This window comes from Silene latifolia, chromosome 4 (genome assembly GCF_048544455.1).
Source record: "Silene latifolia isolate original U9 population chromosome 4, ASM4854445v1, whole genome shotgun sequence".
NCBI classification, from domain to species: domain Eukaryota; kingdom Viridiplantae; phylum Streptophyta; class Magnoliopsida; order Caryophyllales; family Caryophyllaceae; genus Silene; species Silene latifolia.
In genome coordinates this window covers 7,451,294-7,471,423 of record NC_133529.1, presented here as the reverse complement: position 1 = coordinate 7,471,423, position 20,130 = coordinate 7,451,294, and the positions used below count along the sequence as shown (strand labels likewise).

General features: G+C 35.9%; 2 protein-coding genes and 1 non-coding gene across 4 annotated transcripts; 1 reads left to right on the top strand and 2 right to left on the bottom strand.

Moving 5' to 3' along the window:
- Nucleotides 1–932: 932 nt before the first annotated feature.
- On the bottom strand, nt 933–13,549 carry LOC141652773 (agamous-like MADS-box protein AP1). 2 transcript variants are annotated; one of them, XM_074460372.1, is made up of 8 exons: nt 12,985–13,549; nt 8,563–8,641; nt 8,320–8,384; nt 4,269–4,368; nt 1,925–1,966; nt 1,729–1,770; nt 1,461–1,585; nt 933–1,366 (listed from the first exon to the last, which is right to left on the bottom strand). In XM_074460372.1, the coding sequence occupies exons 1-8, from the start codon at nt 13,167–13,169 to the stop codon at nt 1,246–1,248; spliced, it is 759 nt and encodes a 252-aa protein (XP_074316473.1). In that variant the 5' UTR covers nt 13,170–13,549; the 3' UTR covers nt 933–1,245. The 2 variants fall into 2 exon arrangements, with proteins under 2 accessions (XP_074316473.1, XP_074316474.1); XM_074460373.1 differs by having other exon boundaries at nt 1,461–1,579; nt 12,985–13,335.
- TRNAI-AAU (transfer RNA isoleucine (anticodon AAU)) lies at nt 4,571–4,644 on the top strand. Its single transcript has one exon. It is a non-coding gene; the product is annotated as a tRNA-Ile (tRNA).
- A 2,162-nt stretch (nt 13,550–15,711) lies between the features above and the next one.
- Nucleotides 15,712–18,899, bottom strand: LOC141651008 (uncharacterized). The gene is made up of 4 exons (XM_074458738.1): nt 18,038–18,899; nt 17,092–17,739; nt 16,663–17,028; nt 15,712–16,415 (listed from the first exon to the last, which is right to left on the bottom strand). Exons 1-4 carry the CDS (start codon nt 18,897–18,899, stop codon nt 15,712–15,714), a joined length of 2,580 nt encoding a protein of 859 aa, XP_074314839.1.
- Between the last annotated feature and the right edge of the window lie 1,231 nt (nt 18,900–20,130).

The following is a 20,130-nucleotide window of genomic DNA, read 5'->3' as shown; positions in this document are numbered from 1 at the left end:
TATATTTAGAGATGAAAGTTTTATACAAAAAGTGTTTTTTAAACAGCCGAATAGTTTGGTCTCATTGGCCATGAAGGAACCTAAGAAGAATGAAGGGGGTAGAGTAGAGTGGCAAAATAGTTCGCAAGGGTCATAGGATCTTGACTATGAGTTAAAACGTATTAAGGATGGTCACCTTGTTTTCCTTATAGGCCCCTTTGGCCCTTGTCCTAGAATGAGGGTTCTGGTGGATGCAAGCTGGGAAGCGTCGGGTCTTGCTGTCTTTGGTTGGGCTGTTTTTGGAGAGGTAGGGGGTCCGCTCTTTGAAGGAAAAATGAAGGGGCTTGCAGAATCACCGCTTCAAGCGGAGGCTATTGGGGTTCTAAAGGGGATGAAATGGGCGAAGGCTCAGGGTATCCTCCATTTAGAAGTGTCTTCGGATTGTCTTGGCTTGTTACAGCAATGGGCGGGAAAGGAAAGCAAACATCACCACATTAAAGGCATCATGGGCGAGATTGCATTTATCTCAGCAAGTTTTCATTGTTTATGTTTTTAGTTTTGTTCACAGGCACCTTAACAGAAGAGCTCATATCCTGGCCAAAAGGGTAGAAGGAGTGCTAGGAACCTTTATTTCCGCTTGCCAAAAAAAAATATATAAAGTCCTTATATATAGTGCAATAATCTTATTGATAAGGAATAATTTGTGTTTTACTTACCAACTTTTTTCCAATGTTTGTGTCAAAGGTATCTAACACTTTTTTTCACCACTTTCTTTTGGTAACCTAGACCAAGGGTATAGAAAGACTTTACTCAGTTTTCTGATACTCCGTATTATTCTTATACGGAGTATCAAATAACTAACAAATTCAATGAATAATGAGCCTGCATTTAGCTCCATTGAAAATTGAAACAATGTCGGAATTGAAATGGACAATGATAATACCCTCGAGACCTTGTCAATGAGTCGGAGCTTAAACATTGAACAAAATAGGACGGATACATAGTCCGATATGTACATGGATCACTTATGAGCTTATTATGCTCTTGCACTCATGCTACTTGCTCCACTCCCTACATAATCATCTGGAACATTTCAGGCAGATAAGAACTAATTAAGTACTGAAATACTGAAATACATAAAAGATACAATGGGCTATTTTCCCATTTATATATTTTTATACAAATTATTCAGGGCTGAAGCTAAGCCCTATATTATGGTTCTAGTTTGATAGTCATAATTAAAAGCGCTTCCTTTTGTTTCTGCTACTATTCCGCGAGGTGATTAAGCATCCAGGATGGCACTAGACTGCTGTTATTGTTGTTGCTTCTATTTTGCGTCTGTGCTACTCCGTCTTCTATTACACTCCTGCCCGTTTCATAATTGCCTCTACATTTTATTCAATTGGTTTCACAATTAAGGTACATTTGTAATAGAGACGGTTTATATAAGGAAAATGCGAGCAAGGGTGACGAGGACAGACCTGATATTCAGGGCAGGCAAAACCTGAGAAGAAAAGAAGGCTGAAGGGTTAAGCTCCTGATTTTGCGGCACCCACTGTGCTTGTTCAGCTATCGCCTTTTCCTTTTCCTTCTCCTTCTCCTTCACCTATTATTCGTTTCAATTTAAACTTTTTACATTCACAACACGACGACAATGACCATAAACCTAAATTTGAAAGTTCAGGACTCGTCAGCATCAAAATTGTGCTACAGGCCTACAGGCTACAGCAACATTCGAGTTTATTGTACCTTCTTTGATAGGGTATTGTTATGCTCCTGCAATGCTTTGTCCTGTCAAAAAAACGAATGTCAGTCTTCTACGAAGTACTACTTAGCCACACATGGCGGGTTGAGAGATAGACGGGTTATGAGATGAGATACTAAACAAAAGTACAAAACAAATGATCCTTACGCGATCAAATGAATGATACTCCGTATAACTTACCTTCTTCTGAAGCTCGTGAATTGATTCGTACATGAGCTGGTTCTGCCAAGGATAATGTTTTTAGAAATGTTAGCCTTCAACAAGTATTCGCAAACAAAACTAAAGGACCGCGTTTGAACAGTCTTTCTTCGTTACTACACATTTTGTGTCTCAATGAACAGTTTACGTTTGCTTTTGGAATAAAGACCAATGCAATCTACGAAGAGAAGGGAGGAAGTCGTTTTCCGTTGTATATAAAAGTAGAAATGCAACTTCAAATGGGAAGATTAATACACAAATGAGTAATCTTACGGTTTAAAAACATACACTGAACAAAAGAGTTATAGGTAAGACAAGGACCCAAACTTTCACCCTTTTTCCAGTTAAGGGATTATACTTCCAAAAAATCCAGTTAAGGGACTCATTACACTTTCCGTCAACTTTGCCGTTAACATAATAGATTGACAAGTCACTGCTATTTGCTGGAAACACTTTTTAAATATTCATGCCATCTATATTAAGGAATTACTACTTCAAGGTACATCAATAAAACAAGATCAAGAGACTCCATTAATGCAAGAAAAAGAGGTGATGAAACAATGTTATAATAGCTTTGGATGAAAATGATTTAAATTATATGCAGAGCACTCCGCTATTGTAGATCGATGACGGGTAACACAAATGATACTATTTTTGGCTGTTTTGGTACCATCGCGACGATGTCGTAAAATGAAGATGCATTGCATGTTTTGCTATTATCTTGTTGATTATGGTAAAAAAAAATGAGGAAAACAAGGGGAGAGAAAATTTAGAGATGCAATTAGTAAGCTTTAATGGCTGCTCACCATGGGTAAACATGTTCAGATGCTTGGTGTTCATCAAGATCATCATACAGGAGTGAGAAGTGAATTGGCGAGAATATAATTAAAGTCGTTAATTTAGATAGCCTCTATATAATTTGGATTGTCAGTTATTGACGGTGAAGTTGACGGAAGGTGTAATGAGTCCCTTAACTGGAATTTTTTGAAGTATAGTCCCTTAACTGGAAAAAGGGTGAAAGTTTGGGTCCTTATCTTACCTATAACTCCTGAACAAAAACATAAACAAATGACCGGGACATTCAAATAAAGGACTTTTAGGCTCAAACACCATTGATCCATCATCAATGGATCAATAGTGCAACTGTTTTATGTAGCCTTCCTAGACCTGACAAATAGATCGGTCGGGTCAGGTTCGTGTTCGTGTCACGAAGTCTTCATTCCAAACCCAACCTATTTAGATATTGTGTTGTGTTCATGTTACCCACTTACATAAATGGGTCATCAAGCTTCAACCCAAACCGTTAACTTCGTGTCGTGTTTTCGTATCGTTTTAGTGTTTGGAAAGATTAAATATGTTTATTCGTGTCGGGTTCGTATTTAGAGAGCTCCGCGCAAACCCAATCCAATTAAATTTCGTGTCGTGTTAGTGTCGACCTACTTATATAAATGGGCAACCCAAACCCGTTAACTTCGGGTTGGGTTCGTGTCTGATTTCGTGTCGTGTCCTTGTTTGCCAGCTATAAGCCTTCCTCACAACCACGCTCTTATATATAGAGTTTACATGCCGTTACATAAAAAATAAATCAAAAGTTACTCCCTCCGCCTCAATCATTGTTTACTTTTGATTAAAATACCCTTCATAAAGAATATAAAAGATAAACAAATGAATGGGATGGAGGGAGTATTAGTTAGTGACAAAACCTAAAATACTTCCATGGCAAAACCTAGAAAAAGCAAGAGTTGTTTTATTATGTTTACTTTCACAACAGCAATATTAGCAAAGCTTGACTATGGTTTCTCCTTAATTAATCCTTAATTAATTCAATAAGCCTGCCTTGCGTGACGGGTATATCTATCATAAATTTATAACAGGTCAAATATCATCCATGTGGGTATAGGACAAAACCCAGAATGCCTAGAGAGTAACAAATGACTCGTCTTTGTCTACCCATATAGTATTTGACCCATCTCAAATTTGTGACATATATGCTCGTCACAATCAAGAATTTGTGTAATTAAGGTCGGTTAACCTAATACATAACAAATTGCATAGTATTATCTTGTCAAAAGAACTTGATTATTGCTAAGTTCTTGCTTGAATTGACATAAATATACTCACTTGTTACAAAATTGTGGGTTTGGTTTTGTATGGTCCAAAATCACTCGTTTTCTTCTTTACTCAGATAACTATTAATCGAGGCGAATGAAGTATATAAACATATTACCCCATGCATATTGCATAAAATCTAATAAATGGCAGGGATAACAAACCCTAAAATCAATTAAGATTTCGAATATTAAGCGTTAAGAAGAATTTAAATTACCTTCTTGGATCGGATGTGTTTAAGAGCAGTGTCAAGTTGATGTTCGAAATTCTGAAGCTCCTTCAAACTCAAGGTATCTAGATCTTCTCCCATATAATGCCTACATATCAAGATCAAGAAATGACATCTTAAACAACGATATGATCAAGAAATGAAATTTTCCCAACTTACCAAGCACATTCGAACCATATTCGACCAATGCACAAGTGACTTGCGAGTGTGACTTCAGTCACGTGTCGCATAATAGTTGTGAAACATTCATTTTGGTTCAGTTTATTATCGATTCTCATGTATAAACATTCGGCCTATTAGCTCAGTTGGTTAGAGCGTCGTGCTAATAACGCGAAGGTCGCAGGTTCGAGACCTGCATAGGCCATTTAGTAATTTTTTTTTAGCGGACCTCACAAATGCTAAATCCGCTAAACATATATTTTTATTAAATCTTACACATTTTTCTTCTTTTTTCCATTACTACCCTCCTAATAAGAATAAGAAAAAAAGCTCTTCCTTTATCTCTCTTCCAAAACCGAATCAATTTGACAATTGTTGATCTTCAATTATTCATATCACAAGTGTAATATTTTACGTTTAATAACAATTTCGTTGTTTCACTAATATTCGTCTTTTAATTGATTAAATTAATTGATCTTTTTTTTTACAAAAAAAGGGTTTTTTAATTTTTATACAATTAGGGTTTGAGAGTGCTAATAGGAATAATTATAATAGTTAGGTCTCAACCATCATCTTAAGGTTTTGGTTGAGATAGTTCATCTATCATGGCATTAGAGTCAGTGTGACCAAAGGTCACGGTTCAAATCCTAGCAACCTCAAAACTCCTCAAAAACTCTCGAAGTGGAATTTTATAATAGTTGGGCCTGAACCATCACCTCAAGATTTTGGTTGAGATGGTTCATCTATCAGGTGGGTGGTTAAGGAGGTTCATCTATCAAGTGGGTGGTTAAGGAGGTTGTTGTGGTGAATGTCGATGTGGAGGGTGAGGGTAAGGAAAGCGCCGTCGTGGTGGCTTGTAAGGGCGGTGGTCGTAGGCTGGTAAGACGGTGACTTGAGTGGCCCAGCTGATTTAGAAGAACGATAGTGGTTGAGGAGGGGAGGTTTGGCCGGTCGTGAGGGAGGGGTATGAGAGACGGCGGTGGCTGAGGAGGGAGGGGCGAACGATGGGGCAAGTGTTTCCTTTAATTTTTTTTAAAAAAAATTCTTATTCATGGAAATGAAAGGTGTTGCGGTGTTGCGGTACTACGGTGACCTGAAGACGGCTGTCACAGAGGAGGGAGAGGAGGTTCGGGCTGTCGTCGGAGAGGAGAGTGGCTGGTGGGGGCAATTTCTTAAACCTCTTCTATTTCTCTCTAAAGTTTGTTATTTGTGAGTAGAAATAAAAGGGACAAAATCGAAAAAAGTTGTAATAATGGGTAGGGATTAGCAATAAGTTGTGTAGGAAATAGCAAATCTCTTTCATTAAGCCTACAATTAGACTATTTTTGTCATGTCTTTTCAGATATCTGTTTTGACTACGTAGTTTTTTTGTCAAAAAATTTAGGTATCTTATTCTTTTGGCGGGTGTTTGGCAAGTAACTTATTTGCCCAAATAAGTAAAGTGAAATAAAATACTACCTAAAGTAGCATTTTAGATTTTAGGTACTTGTTTTTATTTTATTTACCCTTTATCCTTCAATTGATCAATATCAGTTATCTTTCCAAGTTAACTTTCCAGCTAATTTCCCCAAACAGTTTTAATAAAAATCAAGTACCTTTCAAAGTCTTCAGTTACCTTTTTAAGTTTCAGCTACCTTTTGAGCACAAACATTTACGAAGCACAACCTTATTGTGAGACAATTTTCCGGACAATTAGTCTCTCTTAAGTCTTAAAATGGACATATCTTAAGATTAAAATGGATTTAATAATATCCCACTAATATAGATGGGACAAATATCTGGTTAGTACCGACGCATATTACTTTTGCCCTCTTTAACATATTTGTCCGTTTTAAATTTATAATGTATGCTTTTGTCTTAAACAATAATTTGTGTTAAGAGGAACTAATTCTCCTTGATTTAAGTCAATGAAGCATTCAAAATTCAATTGTGAGTTTCAAAGTTCTAAACTTTAATCAATAACAATGGTAAAGGTTCCATATCACCTTTTTTTAGAGCCACGTCATCACTATGAAACTCCTTGTTCTCCCCAATGGTTAAACAGTGCAGAGCCAAGATTCATGTTTGGGGAGAAAAATTTTAGGAGGGGGACGAAGTAAAAATGATACTCCTATAAGGTACATTCGAAAAAAATTCAGAAATTCTAACTAAAAGTTCCAAAATTTTAATCCGTTAGGGGCGCGCTCCGCTAGCCCCCTACTAGCTAGCCTCCTAACTCCACCACTTCTTAGGTTATTATTAACTGCGCTACTAATTAACTTATTTATGTTTGCTAGGTACACATGCACTAGTTTTAGATTACATAGTTAGTTTAGTTATTGAACATGATTTGTTGATTAATTTCACATTCCTAACATTTAGGAATCAATATTAAACGTGTTTCTTTAATATAGATTCTTGGGATCAATTTTCATATAGATAAAGTGATTTGCTAATATTAAAGAGAGTTAGAGTTTATATCTTAAGATAAGGTAGTCAAGATTAAGATACGGATTTCAATGATCAAATAGTATTAAACATTGAATTGTAATCATTTGAATACGTTTACTTTTATAATTTTATTATTTGTTTAGTCTTAGTGGTGATAGTTATTAAAAACTCAAGTGTTTGGAAAGGAAAAATGGTTGCTTTTGGGTAGGAAGGAGGTTGAAGAATGTCTGAGGTAGTCCGCGAGGCCTTGGTTGTTCGAAAAGGGAAAAGGGGAGAGTGGGAGTACAATGGAGGTCGTCACGGACTCGTGATGACGTCAAAGAAGCCATAATGGATCGTCGGCACCGGGTCGCTCCTGATAGTGTCTAGAACACGATTGTAGTGTATTAAGGATATTTTTATATATCTAATCTCCGAGAAATGTATATTTTCTTGGTAGACACTAGGGCTGGTCAAGCACGAGGGCTCGGCGGGTCCAGGGCGGGTTTTGGTTTAGGGGATTCGGAACCGGCACGAGATAGGGGCGGGGCGGGCCGGGCTAGGGCAAGGTCGGCAGGCCGGGCAAAAGGGGACCTCAGCGGCGGGCAAAGCCCTTTGGTGCGGGCCTAAGTCGGTTCCGGGTCGGTTTAGGTATGTGGTACCCGAAACCAACACAAGAAAGAGGGCGGGTCGGGCCAAAAGTGACCCTGGTGGGCAGGCCGGGTCAGAGTGACCCGCACTTTTGACCACCTCTAGTGGACGCATAAATGAGTGTGAGGTGGAATTAGGGTTAAGGGTGGTGGTTACGAAGAATTAGAGTTAGTGACTAATAAGGGGACGTTTGGTTCAAAAGGTCGGAATTGGTTGGAATGAAAAGATATATCATGGCGGAATGGATTTATAACTCGTTCATATGAATTTTTTGTTTTATTCACTCTAAATTGTATGAAGGGGGAATAAAGTTTGAAACTTGAGGGGAAAGGTGGGTATAGGATTCTAATGGGTTGGGGCGTAATTAGAATCCAACAAGTTTCTAATTATATTCAAAATGTCCCAACCTAACACTAGTGATGAGATCCATTCCATTTCAAGTGTTTGGGAACCCCAAGAATTTGGAATTAGAATTGACTCAATTCCTAATCAATTCCAAGCTAGTTAAACAATATTTATTTTTTTCAAATATAAAACATTCGATGATCTCGACCCATATTCGTCTCACCCAATTCCAATTCCAATTCCAATTCCAATTCCAATTCCAATTCCAGGGGTTTCCCAAACACAATTTTGGAATTGGATTTGGAATTGAATTCAAACATCTAGATTTCTACAAATCATGAAAATAAAAGCAATTCCACGTTTTCAAACACTACCTAGTATTTTATGAGAAAGTTTAACTAAATTGGAGGATGTGGATCAAATATTGGGAAACAATAATAAGATGTAGAAGTGAGTATATCATCATGTTCAATACCTATGATTCTTCTGTAGAATTTCAAGTCTAGCCTTGAGCTTAGCATGCTCCAAAGTCCAGCTAACCTGTAATTTATAATGGCATTAGTCATTTAGTCTAGTAAATTTAACTAATAAACACACACACTATGTATAATTGTTTTAGTGTATTACAGATTCTTATTTCGATCCAATTCCGCAATAATAATTCATACAACGATCTTAAGTGAGACCTTAAATTACAAAATTGAAGTAAATGGCATACATGAGAATCAGGATCAGGTGCAGTCAGTTGTCTCTCTGCATATGAGTAACGTTCATATCGTTCTAGTATCTTCTCCATGCTGTTTTGAATAAAGCACACATTATAAATAATGGGTAATCTTACCCTACGAAATAAGACTCATAACTTGTACTAGAAATGTGCTATGACTAGAATACTACACCTATACTGAAAAACTACAACCTTAACCTTGGAGAGTAAGAAAGTAATCTAATTTAGTTTAGGTGTTATGTTCTACTCGTATATGTTATTCAGTTAATGGTAGTAGAGGGTGGTTGTACAGCTAATAATCGGGTTACCGAGGTCGATTATGGATTTATGGTCGGTCTAAGCGGGTCGGTCTATATGAGGTTTGGGTTTATCGGGTCAATAATGGGTTGGAGTTAGTTACCGTTTATGTCGATTTATCATTGGATCGAACCATGCTAGATTTAGATTACTACCGGGTGAAGTCATCAACATATACTTTATCTTTGTTATTTAATTTTGGATAGGTAACTTAATGTTAAAACAACATTTAAATGTATTTATTTTAGTTTATAGTTAAGATATAAGTTAAAGTTTGATAGACAACTATTAAGCTAATTCGTTATTGTGTCACCATTTGGTTGCATCAACATGATCATAAGCCTGTTCCGGACGATTCGGCTTTGTACATATAAGTTTGCTATCTATTATACATAGGTTTGGTCTCGGGTCGAGTAGAGTCTGTTTCGGTTTACTCAATTTTCGGAATCTATCGCACTGTGTTCGAGCTATTTAGGGCATATTACTCGTGTTTGGTCAACTTTTGTGAGCTCTAAATAGTTCTCACCTTCATCGTGGTTACTCACTTCGTCGAATTATTTGTTTACCTTTGTTTCGCCATAGAGATTAATGATAACGGATGGGACCATTTGTAGTTATTGTTGTTGGATGACAAATTGTTCAAAATGATGTAGATGAAATTAATGGACGAATTAAAAAGGTGAAAAGAATGAAATTAATGAAAATAAAATAGATTAACAAATGACCAGGACGAATGAAAGCAATTATTTTTATATGAAGTATTAGGAATTTTTAAGGGTCTTTAAAAGGTCATTCCTTATCGAATACTCCCTTCCATTCACTGGAATCATACCCTTTGTTGAATATATATATAAGTAATATTTTTATCGAATGGTATGATTTTAACGGATGGGGAGAGAGTACAAGATTAAGAAAACTCTTAAGTTTTCCCGCCTAAAACATTAAACTTTAGAGTTGAGCCCAACTTGTGTAATTTAGGCTATAGTTATGTTGGGTAAAATGAGTTTTCTTTTAGATTCTCCAAACTTTCTGTGTTAAAAATTTTATCGAGTTTTTATGACAAGTAGATGTGGCTAGAATATACTCCATATATTATTAAAAAGTTTACAAAATAACACTAAGTATAATTAGCTTCTTTCTCAAAAAAAAAAAAGTATAATTAGCTTCGAGTAAAATTCATTAGGATATGTATTTCATGATATTATATAATTCATTTGATTAATTTTACGGTTTTAATTTTCTTTCCCAAATTAAAATAAAAGGATGGAAGACGTGAAAACTTAATGAATTGTCAATTTAAAATCTATAAGTAATACACTAGAAAGTAAAATTATATAAGTAATAGAGTAATACACTAGAAAAATTTTGAACAAATTTGTCTCATATCGCTCTTTCTCTAACAGGACTAACGTTTAATATTTGTTATAAATAATTCGTTATCCCCAAAACCACTTTTGGTAGAAAATTGGCTAAAAAGTAAAAACCAATGTAAATTCTCCATTTAAAGAAAATATATGTAGTTTAAAAATCTAGATATGAAAATTGATTTTTTTTTAATTAATTAACCTTCTAAAGGTTGAATATTTGGCATTTTATGTGTTTCTCCAAGTTAGCTCTTAAGATTGTCTAAACTTAAAACATAGTCATTATAATTAACATTAAATAAATTATACGGAGTATAATATAAAGTATAATATAAAGGTCTTCTTAAACTTAAATCGATCTCAAATGAATTTTTGTACATCTATACAAGTCTAATGAGTACACATACTCTTATCTCTGCACAAAAAAAATTAAATGGTGTGATCTTCCCTGAAAATGGCAATGAATTAGATTAACTAGGCTTTGTTGACTGTTGAGCCACATATTATTTAAAATGAAAGAAAATAAACTTGGATGGGTCCCCCGAAAGGCTGACATGGCAAATATTTAATGGTAGGTCAACGAGAGTACAATTGTAAAAGGATAGAATGAAAGGGTGTCACCGGGTAACACCCAATTTGGGCGTCACCCTCTCACATGGGGTGAGTGGAAACCCCTTCAATTAAGAATGGTAGTGAGAGAGTGGCACCCAATTTGAACGTCACCCGGTGACGCCCTATTACTATCTAAAGTAAAATTTGAAAGCAAGTTTTCACCCAAAGAATCATGAAACACAAAAATGATATACTCTATATGACCATTTTTCATGTGCATTTTTTTTGGTAAATATTACTAGTATTATAGAACCAGTTATATAATAGCGATGTCCAACCAATTTTCATCTAATCCAGGTTATTTTTTCTGAGCTTTTTTTATGTTTAAATGGGTAAATTCAGAAATATTATGATATAGCTCAGATTCTTTAAAACAAAACTCAAAAAATTAATTAGAAAGCTTGGATTTTTTTTTGTACTAATGTTGTTGTGGTGGCATTTTGAGAAAGTATTCCCTCCGTTTTGTATAAATCGTTTTAGCATGTGTAACGAGAGTTAAGAAAAATCATTGAAAATGTTATTAGTAATATTGATAAAGTATAATGAGTAATCTATGTGTCGATCATTTGTTTATCATTGTTTTTGGCACAAAGATTAAGGAGTAAGGAGATGACCATTTGTGGTTGTATAAAATAGATGTGAAGTGGGCATTTCTGCAATTGGATGATCAAATTTTCTATAAAAACTTCAAAATAAAATAGGTAATTCCCAAAGAGAAATTAGCCTTTGTACGAAGTTTTTCTGCCATGGAAATTAACTTTGATATGTGCAATAGCCTATGTAATTATGTAACTAGAGAGAAAAGTTTATGAGGGATGTAAAACAAGAGTAATTCTACCGTCCTCCCGGAGGACGGTACTCCTCACACACAAGCCATTATAATATTCCACTTGGGTGGATTGTGTTTGTGTGTAAGGAGTACCGTCCTCCGGGAGGACGGTAGAATTTTTGGTAAAACAAAAACAAAAACGAAAAACATACTGTATTTGTTTTCTAAAACAATTCATAAAACGAAACGAAAGAGGTATGATTTTGGCTAATTTTTGGCTAATTTTAGAACAATTTGGTTTTTCATTTAGGATGAGTACAAAATAGTTCATTTTCTTGGTTATGTAGGTTAACCTAAAGTCCTAAACATAAATTGAATCAGCCTTACAAACGTTTGTGTTTGTGCATGAAAGTAGTTTGGAAGATCCATGCATTTTATTAGTGATCTTTTGTCTTGATGAAATGCTAAAACTTGAACTGAGATTAATTAAGATTTAGCAAGAGATAGATGGTTGTGATTTTGTTAATGTCAATTTATGTTTTCCTTTAGTTTTCGCGTTTTAATTAAGAGTCAGCGAATCCTGATTTGTAAAAAAAAAAAAAAAAAAAAATACCCAAATCTCATCCTTGACCTATAGACACTTCAATTTAAACCAAAAAATTTAAAAATTTGTACAAAATAGCCGTATATACACTACGCATGCCTGACACGACACTGTATCGAAGAGTCAGGGTAACATAGTTATCGACTTACAAAAGGAAGACGGGTTTTTTACTTATATATGAAAAATAATTTAATTCATCATGAAATGCTCCTATTTAGATGACCTGCAATAAAATTGTACTCTATATTTTATACTTAAAAATTATAAATTATGATTCTCCCCAAATTAGTATCACACAGAGACCCAGGAAAAGCACCTGACTTACCAATTTACCATAAAAACACATTTGTCTTTTATTAGTAGCTACAATATGTAGCTCTGTAGGAGATCTACTAACAATAGGGTTTTAATTTCATTTCTAAAAAAGTCTACTTTTTAGTTATTTTTTGGGTGACTAAATAATGTTAAATTTTAGTAAAAATAATTCAACTATACACTTTTTGTACGAAAAACCTATTTATTTAGTAGAGTACTTTTTTATTTTTTTTATTCACATTATTCCAACTTTAATTTTGCTTATATTGCATAAAAAATTATGTTTTAATTACCAATTTGGATTTTCTCTTTTTTATTATTTAGATCTATTAAATTATATCCAAAATTTAGTAAATTTAATTTTAATTAATTAAAAAAAAAAACCTCAATTAGACACAAGATTATCAAGGGGAAAGTCAAAGAAAAAGGTTAAAGATAAAATTTAATATTACCATGAATCGGTAGCATACTCAAAGAGTTTGCCCTTGGTAGAGAAAACAATAAGACCAACATCAGCATCACATAGCACAGATATCTCATGAGCTTTCTTAAGCAAACCGGTTCGCCTTTTCGAGAACGTCACTTGACGATTGATCTTGTTCTCGATCCTCTTGAGCTGAACCCTACCTCGCCCCATGGCCGGTTTTTTTTTAGATATTTTCTCTCTCCTCGTCTTCTTCTCTTCCTCCGCCTCCTAGATATTTGGTTTTATATTAGAACCTAGTAAAAGTATTCTAGGACGAAGGAGAGAGAAAATATCTAAAGATGCGGAGGAAGAGAAGAATTGTATATATGGTACTAATAAAATAGTACTAATAAAATTTCCACATATATCCTATTTTTTCTTCTTTTTTTTTTTTGTTAAATGAGACGTAAAATCAAGAATAGGGACGCAAATTCGTGATATATTGTCACGATATATCTGTCTTAACCATCAAGCTAAGACCCTTCGGAACCATATATTCTACGTATATTATTATACGTGGGTTGTATTATGTGTTGGTTATGGAAAAGTGTGAAATTAATATTACAGTAGGTCTCCCTTGCGACGGGTCAGATATTACGACGGGTATTATGTGAGTGGAAATGGGTAGAGGGGACAAGGTGGACACCCACCCCATGTGCTTTGTCTCTCACCCTTATGGGTTTTTTGTGAGACGATATGGTATCCGTCGTAAGTTTGCGACGGATACCTTCCGTCATAAGGGAGAATTTGTGTTAATATTAACGGGAAAGAGTAATGTAGGGAGTATTTGAGGCAATAAGAGTCAAGAGAGTACTAAAAATGTCAGTGTTGTAATGGGGGAAAGGTAGATGTGACAGAGATTTTGACGATAAAATGTGGTGTTAGATGGCTGGTTTTGATAAAACCAAGGTGGTTTTGCATTTGCGTTGTCGATTGTTCAATGGAATGAGAGGGTTTTCTTTTTTCTTTTAGTTTTATGGATTGTACTTGTACCCGTTTTCTAATGCTACTTACTACTCCGTACGGACTACATAGAGTTAGACATCGGTGCGGGCTAGTTCGGCCTACACGCTTACCGGGCTCAATTATCCCCCAACACGCTGGCCCGTTCCCAGCTAGCATGGCTCGTACCATCTACTCTGGTTGGGGTCGGGTTTAGGCTCACTCCGTCCCAGCTCACATGGCCCGCCATTCTCTTTGCCTAACCCGGCCGGTCCAAGGCCACCACATCCCAGCCTGACCCACCTTTGCCTGCCCACCATTAACCCGTGGTGTGGGGTCGGGCCGTCTCCTCCTAGCCTGGCGCAGCTCGCACAACTCGATCGACTGTCTAGGTCTACTACTATTTGAAAAGGTTATTGAAAGTTAAAGACTTTAAAATTTAACTATTACCTCTAAAGTGTTTGGTAAACTGGATAAATAACTAACTATTTAAAAAAAAAACCAGAATTGTCGTGATGTTTATTGTAGTGCTAATCAATCAACGGTAAGACCCTATTTCCTTGGATTGAAACCATCTTAACTAAACAAAACTGAATGGAGCTGAACTAAACTAAACTAAAGTAATAGTTAATTTGTGAAAAGAAAAATTGAAGGAAATTGAATAGAGCTTAACTAAACTGAAATAAGCTGAAATTAAGTCCAAAAGAACATGATCTAACAGTCGAATCAAAATACGCTAAATTACTCTTTTATTTCAAACAAGCTACCTGGAAATCTGGAGTACCTTTTTATTTATCTTAAATGTATATTTCAACCAGCTAGCTGAAATGCTATTCACCGAATATTTACAGGAAAAAAACTACGAGCTTAAATATAAGTTAAATGAGCTACTTAATCAATTAAGATGGATAAATATGCTAAAGTCTTTATCAAATCAGTCCGTCTTATTATAGACGGACACTATCCGTCTATAGCTATAGACGGATAGTGTCCGTCTATAATAAGAATTTGTGTTATCAAATATAAGTCACTTTTTTGCAACTCGACTCAATATCAAGAAACAAATTCCTTTTATATATAGCACTCCATGGAAGATAAAATAGCACATAAACTTAAAAGATAGTAAAATAATATAAACTTGAAATAATTTTGAGTAGATAAAGCAAACTTATAAATTACGAGTATTCATGAGACTTTTCTCTTGTTTTAATAATTGATTTGAAAACAGATTATTAAAAAAACTCCCTCACACAAATTGCATTATTCTAAAACTCGCATCAAATTTTAAAACTCGGTGTACGTAGATAAAAAAAAACGTAAGCCAAGATTCTTTTTATTAATGGACAAGATTGTGTCTAAGGACAAAGACTAAAGAAAGAGACGGTCTTTTAGTCTCTTACTAAGTTATTGAGAGACTAATCTTTCGTATCCTTTTATTTGTATTTCGTACTCTTTTTATTGTTGATCGTTACATAATAATTTCGCACCTATTTACATAATAAATGTATCCATTTTATCTTTAATCATGATTTGTATCTATTTTATTACCTTTAGTACCACTTTTTCTGAAAATTATAGAATGATCTCTCAATAAAATTTACTAAAAGAACATCTCTTAAGAGACCTATTCAAAGACAAAAACGTGAGCCAAGATTTTGGGTGTTTCCATTTTGGTCCTTCGTAACCATTCCGTATTTTGGCGAATAATCTTTGTCCTACGGACGAAATTGTTTTTTTTTTTTTTTTTTTTTAACAATCGGGTTAGAGGGTTCTACAATTTAATAGCACGCTTAGCTAACCTATGAGCGGCTTTATTACAAATTCTAGGAACATAAGCAAAAGAAACACAATGAAAGTTTGCCGGTAATTCAGTGATGTCTTCAACCGTATTCCTAGTCCAATGTTTGAGTTGAGAAAACTTCAGGACTTGAGCAAGAACCTGTAGACAATCAGAGAAAATGGTAATATGAAGGATATTGTGGGAGAGCGCCCACTTCAAGGCCTCCCTGATTGCCAAAACTTCCGCTTGCTCAGCATTCTCAGCACTTCCCTTTATGCAGAATTCAGACACAACCTCATTTTCAAACATGATACACCCACCCAAACCAGCAGCAAGATCTTTGGACCACGCAGCATCCACATAAATAAGAGACTGAGGGCAGTTTAGAGAACCCTGAACCAAAGGAAAAAGAGCACCATTCCTGAGATTAGTCAAGTCTTCCTCCAAAGGTGTTTGGAAAGTTATGAACCCTGATTTCCTATCCTCGGCCAAAAGAGCCAAATTAAGAAAATCTTGGTATAGTAAGATAGCCCCAGTAGGAGAGCATTCACAATTATCAAATACCTTTCTACACCTTACCACCCAAATAGTCCAAATAATACACAAAAAGGAAAGACAAGCCTCTTGTTTATTATCAGCCTTAAATAGAACAGAAAGCCAGTTGCAAACCAAAGACTGGAGATTCAAATTATTCCCTGATTGAGCCCGAATCCCAAAGACACTTCCATTGAAACTCTACTAGCAAATGAGCAATCACGGAAAAGATGACCCGTCGTTTCCGTTTCTGGTGAGCCACAAAGCACACAAGTAAATGGGCCATCAAAACCCCTCTTTAAGAAACCTTCCCCACAGGGCAGTGATTCAGTGAGGATTTTCCAATAATAATGATCCAGCTTTTTGGACCTGGTAGGTTCTAAAGGATTTTCTGAAAGACACTCATACACGCAGCAGGAACTCTTGAACGGTCCTTCGGGGTAGCTGAAGTATTCCATAAATTTTTTAGTGCAATGTGATAGCCAATCTTAACTGAGTAATTTTCGGACGACGAAGCCGACCAAAAGAAGTTATCCATGCCTTCGGAGCATCGAATAGGAATAGCAAGAATGTCCCTCATAGAGGTTTCATCAAAAAACATAGACACTAATCTTCGGTCCCAACAACTATTGTTGCTAATAAGATTTTTGATCTTCAAATTACTCAAATCAGGGGGGTCGGTAAGAAACTCTAAACATAGTGGTTTTGGCACCCTTCCATTGACCCATTTAGTATTCCAGACACAAAGGTCAGAAAGTGGAGATATGTTCCAAGCTAAAAGAGGTTTAATAAGTTGAAGACCTCAAACAATACCTTTCCATCCTCACGAAGAATTACTCTTGCCATCATTAAAAAGCAGCTCGCCATCTTGCCACCTTAGGCCATATTTAGCGCCAATCGACTTACTAAGGATAGAATCAGGATAGATGATCATTCTCCAACCAATCTTTGCTAAGAGAGCTTGATTGAACTCTTTCATACGTCTAATATCCAGACCACCATTCCTTTTAGGTTGGCTTAGGAAAAGCCTACTACACCAACTAATAGAAGGAGATTTCTTGTGACCTGCCCGCCAGAAATGTGACAAGATAGCATCTAATCTTTTTGTCACACTTATAAATACCGATAGAAAGTCAACAGAAAGGGAAGACAAGACAGAAGAAATCAAAGCTAATCTACCAGCCGACGATAGGAGAACACAATTCCATGAAGATAACCGCTTTCTAACCTTGTCAATGATAAACTCAAAAATTTTTCTTCTACTTTTATTACACCCTGAAAGACCCACATCAGTAGGAATACCCAAGTAGGAACCCATATTGGTGCCACACGAAATATTGAAGGTTTTCAAACATTTTCGAGCAAAGGAAAGACTAGAGCACGAGCTTAGAGTCATAGAGGATTTATTATCATTAATAACCTGACCTGATGCATGACAGTAATCCATGATAACTTTATCCAGGTTAACGCAACTCTTAGAATTACCTTCAATAAAAAACATAGAATCATCAGCAAATAGCATATGAGAGATAGGGATACTCTTCCTGCTAATCTTAACTCCTTGTATAAGCTCATCCTTCTCCAACGCAGAATGTTTAAAGAGAGAATTTCAGTGTATAGAACAAAGATATATGGAGAAAGTGGATCGCCTGACGAAGACCGCAACTTGGATGGATACGCCTTGAGGGAACACCATTAACCATTATTTCATAAGACACCGTCGTGATACACTTCATAATCAGTTGAATGAAGTTGCACGGGAATCCCATCAAAACCAGCGTACCTCTAATAAAATTTGAGTCTAACCGGTCATACGCTTTGCTCATGTCCGCTTTAAACGCCATTCTACCCATCCTACCATTTTTAGATGATGAAATTTGATGTAAAATTTCATTAGTAATTAATATATTATCACCAATATTCCTCCTGGGAACAAACGCATTTTGGAAATCACCCACTAGTTTTCCCATGAACTTCTTCAATCGATTAGTGATACACCTTGTAAAAATTTTCATAATAACATTACACAAACTAATAGGGTGGAAATTATCAACCGTTTCAGGGGCACTAGATTTAGGAATAAGAACTAAGAAAGTCTTATTCAGGAATTCTGGTGAACTATTACCATTCAGGATAGCCAAGACAGTTCCAATAACATCATGCTTGATGAAGTGCCAACATTTATGGAAGAAAATAGCAGGAATACCATCAGGCCCAAGAGATTTTAACGGGCCGAGCTGAAAAACTGTCGTGCGAACCTCCTTAGGAGTGAAATGGATGCCAAGAGTGTCACTGTCATCCGGAGAAAGGAACTCTTTATTGACAAAGAACAAGTTCTTAACGTAGGGGTAGTACTCATCAAATGATACTTCATTCACTCCTTCCTTAAAAAGACCAGAGTAGTAATGGACAAATAATCCCATAATGTCCCCGGTGTCAAAATTCCACTCCCCATTATCCATTTTAATCCCAGCAATATAATTCATACCCGCTTTACCCTTAACCCAATTAAAAAAATATTTGGAGCATGTATCTCCCTCTATATTCCATTTAATCCTGGCACGCTCTTTCCAATATTTAGCTGAAACCTTAGCATACTCCACTTGACTAGCGTACGCAGTAGTGAAAGTCCGAGTGACAGACATTGTCTCGATTTCATGCAAACCTCTTTCCAAAGTGTCGTCAAAATCACTCCATTTCTTATTCCATTCTTTTCTTTTAGAAATAGACCAAAGACGCATACAATTTCTAACCCTAGATAATTTCCGTATCATTCTGACCGTAATAGAGCCCGGGACAGGGACATGCCATTCGTTATGTACCAAACCAATACACTCCTCGTAATCCAGGTTCCAGGCCTCGATTCTATAATGTCTTCTACCATTACAAGTAAGTAAATTTGTTTCAAAGATAATAGGAGCATGATCCGAAACTTGAATAGGAAGGTGAGTAACTCCAGAATTCGGAAAAATATCATTCCAATCCCACGATCCTTAGCCCTTATCAAGCCGTTCCAACACTAAACTGTGATCTTCCCTCTTGTTACACCATGTAAATCTTGGCCTCTTATACGGAATATCCATCAAAAAATGCTCAGCCTTCCATTTATTAAAACATGAAGCTCCCGGGATCCTACCTTTACTACCTCCCCATTTATCCTCATGATAGTCAACTTGGTTAAAATCCCCTATAAGAAGGAAAGGGTGTTCAAAAGAGCGGATCCATTGACTGAGATTATTCCAAACAGTTTCTCGCTTGTGAGTGACTGGTTCACCATAAATAAGACACAAGAACCAAAAGCTATCTTTGCATTGCATGACTTTGATGATAATGAAGTTTTGACAGGTAAAAATACACTCAAACTGGGTATCACATCTAAAACCAAACCAGAGGTCTCTTTAGTGAAGTTTGAAATGAAAAGAAAAAAAATCAACCTCATCTTCATTTCTTCCCCGTTTTATTTTCTTTCATTTCCTCCTATATTATTATTTTAAATTATTATTCTTATTCCATATTAATTAAACATAATGTTAGATTGCACATTGGCCTAGGCCGCACCCGTTGAGAAGAATAGAGTGTCTTATAAAGTAGATTACACTTCTCTCTTTCTACGATGTGAGAGATCTAACATGTGATTCTTCACCCCCTTCTCTAATGTTAGATTGCACATGGGTCTGGGTCGCGCCCGTCGAGAAGAAAAGAGTGTCTACTTTACAAGTCAAGAAGGTTCCATCACAAAACCAATTGGCAAGGATGAAGTAGCCCTTTGATTTATAAAGTAGATTACACTTCTCTCTTTCTCCGATGTGGGAGACCAAACATGTGATTCTTCACACGCCCCCATATGTTAGGTCTCCTTTTCGACCAATTGACAGG